Source organism: Trichomycterus rosablanca, chromosome 15, assembly GCF_030014385.1.
Source record: "Trichomycterus rosablanca isolate fTriRos1 chromosome 15, fTriRos1.hap1, whole genome shotgun sequence".
NCBI classification, from domain to species: Eukaryota; Metazoa; Chordata; class Actinopteri; order Siluriformes; family Trichomycteridae; genus Trichomycterus; species Trichomycterus rosablanca.
In genome coordinates, this window is record NC_086002.1 from 19,481,865 (window position 1) to 19,487,471 (window position 5,607).

The 5,607-nt window shown below is 39.4% G+C and overlaps 1 protein-coding gene across 1 annotated transcript; it reads right to left on the reverse strand.

Annotated features, from left to right (window-relative positions):
- Positions 1 to 585: 585 nt before the first annotated feature.
- Positions 586 to 1,942, reverse strand: LOC134328883 (putative golgin subfamily A member 6-like protein 19). Its single transcript, XM_063010117.1, has 2 exons — positions 1,138 to 1,942; positions 586 to 1,039 (listed from the first exon to the last, which is right to left on the reverse strand). Exon 1 carries the CDS (start codon positions 1,783 to 1,785, stop codon positions 1,186 to 1,188), a length of 600 nt encoding a protein of 199 aa, XP_062866187.1. The 5' UTR covers positions 1,786 to 1,942; the 3' UTR covers positions 586 to 1,039; positions 1,138 to 1,185.
- Between the last annotated feature and the right edge of the window lie 3,665 nt (positions 1,943 to 5,607).

Consider the following 5,607-nt stretch of genomic DNA (forward strand, 5'->3'; position numbering starts at 1 on the left):
GGTTTGATCTATCAGAGGGTTGGGGTTGATTTTAACCCTATTGTTTTTATATTTGGGGCTGGATATAGTAAAAAAAAAAGAGTTAAGTGGCAGTTGCTTAACTTTTTATCTGGCCAGGCAAAACTGGCTGTATATAACTCTAGAAAGAACAAAATGGAGGATAGATCAGGCCAAGAGGTGTTGCCATTGTTTCTAGCTCATGTAGAGTCCAGGATCCGTTTTGAGTTTGGCTTTCATAAGCTCATGAATACCATTGAGATTTTTGAAATAGAATGGTGTTACAAGGATATTTTGTGTAGTGTGGAGGAAGGAAAGCTAGCCTTGGCCAGCCCCTGGAACTGAGTGTGTAAAAGGTTTTTTTTTTTTACTGTCTTTGTCTTTAAGTGTCTTAAGTTATTGTATTGTGTGTTTAAATTGTGCTTTTTTGTGCAATAATTGAATAAAGTTGTTTTTTAAAAATCAAAAAAAATCTCTTACACACACACACACAAAATAGATGTTGACATTGTTCTATTGCTGTTGTGTAATTTTCTTTTCCAATTTTCAAAATGTTTTAAAAATGCTTAAAAAGTGAAAAATACAAATATTTCAAACATGAAATAATTCTTTTGTGGACCAGAATATATTACTAAATATAATATAAATGATTATTTTTAATTAAAATGACAAATGTGGCATAAAAACACATTGATTGTACCACGGGTCATTTTTGACCCACTTATGGAAGAGTGTAAGGTCCAGTCACTCATGCATCTAAGGGTTAAGCTGCTGAAATTTAGCTGGGTTCGATTCCCAGGTCACCCGGGACCTTCTTCCTGTGAGATGATGAGGCGTATTTAATTGCTGAGGGGTTTCTTTTTCTTTCTTTCTTTCTTTCTTTCTTTCTTTCTTTCTTTCTTTCTTTCTTTCTTTCTTTCTTTCTTTCTTTCTTTCTTTCTTTCTGTCTGTCTGTCTGTCTGTCTGTCTGTCTGTCTGTCTGTCTGTCTGCCTTCCTTTCTTCCTGCCTTCCTTCCTTCCTTCCTTTCTTTTGTTGTTCGATCTGTTGAAGAAATCACATTTATTTAGTGACTGAAACAGAATAAACGTAGCGACTCGTAAAATCTTCATCTAGAGAAATGATGAGGAAAAAACAGTTACTTTTTGAAGTTCTTTTTCTCCTCCCAGTTTGCACGATCCCAGTTCACCCTATGCGTCCGATCTTTGCTCCTCTCTCCCCGTCCACGTGGCCACTAGCTCCTCGGCTTTCTCCACAGCTAGCAGGAGTCTTTTTTCTAGCAGTGTTTGCTGCTCTCTGTCTTTTTGTCGGAGCTCCTCTAGTTCTCCGACTCTTCTCATAAGCTCCTCGTTCTCCTGCCTCATGGTGCTTCTCTCCTCCTCCCAGCACACTTTCATACTTTTCTCCTCCAGTCTGTGTTGCTCTTCCTCCATCAGTCGGAGCCTCCACACGTCCTGCAGGTTGTGTCTGGCTCTCTCCGTCTCCTCGGTCGTGGACGTCACGCTCTCCTTGTACTGCTGGAGCTGGGTCTCACAGAGGTGCTCCTTCCACACAGAGGTCAGCAGGTGCCTCTTCCTCACTGACTCGGAGAGCATCCTCATCCTTATCTGATGGTCCACTTCCTCCAGCAGACCCTTTCTGTCCCAACCCTGCCTGGCCCGCAGTCTCTCCGTCGCCAGGCGCTCGGCCCTCAGCTCGGCCTCCAGCTCCCTCAGCCTGTGTCTCCGCCGGGCCGGGCAGCAGGAGCGCAGTAACGACAGCAGTCGGTCTCGAACAGCCGACCACGGCATGGTTGTACCGCCAGGTTTTTTTTTTTACTTAAACAAAGGAACGTAGCACGAACACCAAACACAGACGAGTCTCTCGAGTCGTCGAAACTGAAGTGATCTAAAAGTCACCAAGTGTGTGGTTATATAGGGGCTGTACGTGTGATGTCATCCTGTCTGTGACATCATCGTGTTCTACAGCTCTGAACTTTTCAGTCCTGTTTAGACTCCTCCCCCTGTTTTATACATAAACACACACACACACACACACACACACTTTCAGTCCTGTTTAGACTCCTCCCCCCTGTTTTATACATAAACACACACACACACACACACACACACACACACACACTCACTCACACACACACACTCACACACACACTCACTCACACACACACACTCACACACACACACACACGTAGCTCCTTAATTTTCACTTTTTAAGACATTGCAATAATCCAACCTTGAACCTTTGTGCAATTAAGAGGTGTGTGTGTGTGTGTGTGTGCACCACCTGGTTCGATCAGCTTACCTACACTAAAACACTACCTATAGAATCTACTCAAAACATGTGAGGTAACAATTTACACTCATTTTGTTTGGGTAGATTTTACTCAAATTGAACATCTCTGAAATACTAATAGAAAGGCAATAAAATCTACTTAAAACATCTCATTTTATTACACAAATAATTATTTACAAAAAGTGTGTAGTATTTATTCTTCAACTGCTAGTAGATAATATTAATTTATTCAATAATTATATCTATTAATTAATTTATATAACTAATTAGCCATTACTTATTCAGGAAAGTTTAGCTTTACTTAAAAATACTGTCCTACACAGGTTCAGTATTTATATTGTAGAATTAATCATGTCTTAAATAAAATAAAGAAATTAAGCACAAAAGATCCTCTGTACTTTGCATAGTTTACTGAACAATTCTAATTCATTTCAGTCTGTGACTGTGTTTGATATTAAACTTGTGAACTGATGAATCTTGTGTAACTACTGATTCTTTTATGAATGTAAGCAAAGTGTAAAACATGATGTTAAAATTTTAATAAATCAATAAATATAAGATCAACATGTAACAAGTTACCTTAGAAATACTTTTACTCCATTAACTTCCTCTTGAGACTGTAAACCCTCTTGTACAGCTTTTCCTCCATCGAGTTCCAGATTAAGTTTCTGGAATACTTCAAATATATATTTCAGATTCACAGGATACTCAAGGTTGAAGCCATAAATCAATCTCATTACCAGCGTGCGTGCCCGGGCTCGGTCTCCACATCCGTTCACAGACATCCCAAGTTGCAAAAACTCATTTCAGTGAGGTACCCCCGGACCTCGACCCCGACCCCCCAAGCTCAAAAAAATAAAAAGGAGCTGCTAACTGAGCTACTAAGCTAACTGTTCGTGTCACAAACACATTAATGTGTACTTCAAAGTGCACTAGATAGTGTGAAAGATAATAGTTAATTTATGTTCCCTACATAATGCTTTAGGTGGCGTATTATTTAACGGATTTATGTTCCCTACATAGTGCACTAGATAGTATTTTAAATATGAATTTATGTTCCCTACGTAGTGCACTAGATAGTAAATTAGACAATTGGTTTATGTTCCCTACACAGTGCACTAGATTGTATATCAGATAACGGATTTATGTTCCCTACATAGTGCACTAGATAGTATTTTAAATATGAATTTATGTTCCCTACGTAGTGCACTAGATAGTAAATTAGACAATTGGTTTATGTTCCCTACACAGTGCACTAGATTGTATATCAGATAACGGATTTAATACCTGATCGGGGAATAAAGTCTGTGTCGCCTGCGTGCGCGTTTGTGTCGCTCTTGGCCGCTCGTTCTAGATTCCGGGAGATTTTATCTGACTTGCGGGCATCAGGGAGCCGCTATGTATATGTGAGAGACTCCCGGAACCTCCGGGACACTTGGGATGTCTGCGTTCAGTACTTGGTTGTCCTCTATCAGAATAGACATGTCTACCAATTTATTCTCAGCAATGGGATTATGGATCACAAGCACCTTCATGGTTTGGTCCACGTGGAGCTCAGTCTCGTGCCCATGTTAATAAAATCCTTGTGATGTCGCTATCTTGTGGCACTTTTGGAGAATTGTAAAATATCAATATGAAATGGTCATATAAAATCTTGGTAAAAAAAAAAGAATCTTTGTGCACGTATGGGTTTATTTTATTGTTAAATGTTTATGCTCCATGGTGATTAACACTCTCTCTGTCCAAATGCATGAGCCGCTTTTAGAGATTGTCATGCCTGATGATCCGCAAAGCAGGACAACGCTGAGCGGGAACTGATAAATTGTTTAAGTCATATAAGCGACGTGAGGATTTGTCGAAAAAGATTTTCAGTCAAAAACAAATACTCATCCTGGTAGCAATCTCCATTGACATGGTGACAATCAAGTCACTTGTTTTGTTGTATATTGTGCGAGTGGCGATTATCATCGGTGGTGAGAATTTTCAGGGTTTTTTTGTAACTTTGTGTTAATTTAGCTGAAGTACATACGGATTGTTTTGTGTTTCCTCATGCCGTCACTAGAACTTGTAAAGAAAGTCTAATCCTTGTATTTGTGTGTGTATGTGTCTGTGCCTCCTGCTCAGTGTTTCAGCTAAATTAAATGTACCGTCACTACGTACAGTCAGGTGGTTGTATTTCAGGGTCTGGGCAGGTAAGTAAGGGCGCGCCCATACATATTGCTACACGTAGGAAGCCATCTGTCTAAATACATTAGGTAAGAGGTGTGTGCCACGCCATGTATTTTTGTTAAGACAGGTAATCCTAGTGTAGGTTTTGTTATGTCTTTTGTTTGTTAGGGGATTTGTTTTATTATTTTCTTTGCTTTAGAACCACGCCCAGAGCCTCATGTTTTTTTTTGTTTATTATGTAAATTTATATTGTATATATTTTATTTATAGATTGTACCATAAATATCTGTTTTGTGAATTGTTTTTTCTCATTTTTTCCAGTAAAAAGTCAGTACAAGCCAAAGTTTGTGTCTGGGTCTGTTTGCTCTCTGCTACTCTGGTACTTCACAAAAGGTTATTTTTTTAGATACTTACCCCATCAATACCCCTATACCATCAAAAGGAATCGTAACATTATAGTAAAACGAGATCTTGTAACCTATGTTTAAATTTTTTTTATGTTGCCGCCCTCTGGTGGCACTTTTGGAGAATTGTAAAAAATATGATATGTTGAAATTCCCAGATTTGACCAATTCTTCCCTGTCTCAGGTCCGCAATCTTGGTGTCATTCTAGACTCCACTCTTTCTTTTGAATCTCATAAAAAATGTTGCTAAAACTGCTGATTTTCACCTTAAGAACATCTCTAGACTGCTCTCCTTTCTTTCATTCTCTGTAACTGAAACTCTCATTCATGCACTAATCACTTCCCGACTAGACTATTGTAATGCTGTTCTTTATGGGCACCCTGCCTCCAGGCTGAAGAGGCTACAGCATGTACAAAATTCAGCATCGAGGGTCCTAACACATACAAGATCACGTGATCACATAACTCCTACACTTAAACAGCTCCACTGGCTACCCATCCAATACCACATTCAATATAAGGTTCTTTTGTTGGTTTTTAAGGCCTTGCATGGCCAAGCACTTACATATCTCACTGATTTACTTCATCCACACTTACCTACTCGTTCACTTCGGTCATCAGATAAGAACATACTTGTTGCCCCCCCTTTCAGGCTTTGTTCTATGTGACAGGGATTTTAGTATATCTGGTCCCAAACTCTAGAACTCCACTCCTGAGAAGCTCCGAGCATGTACTTTGTTTTGGCTG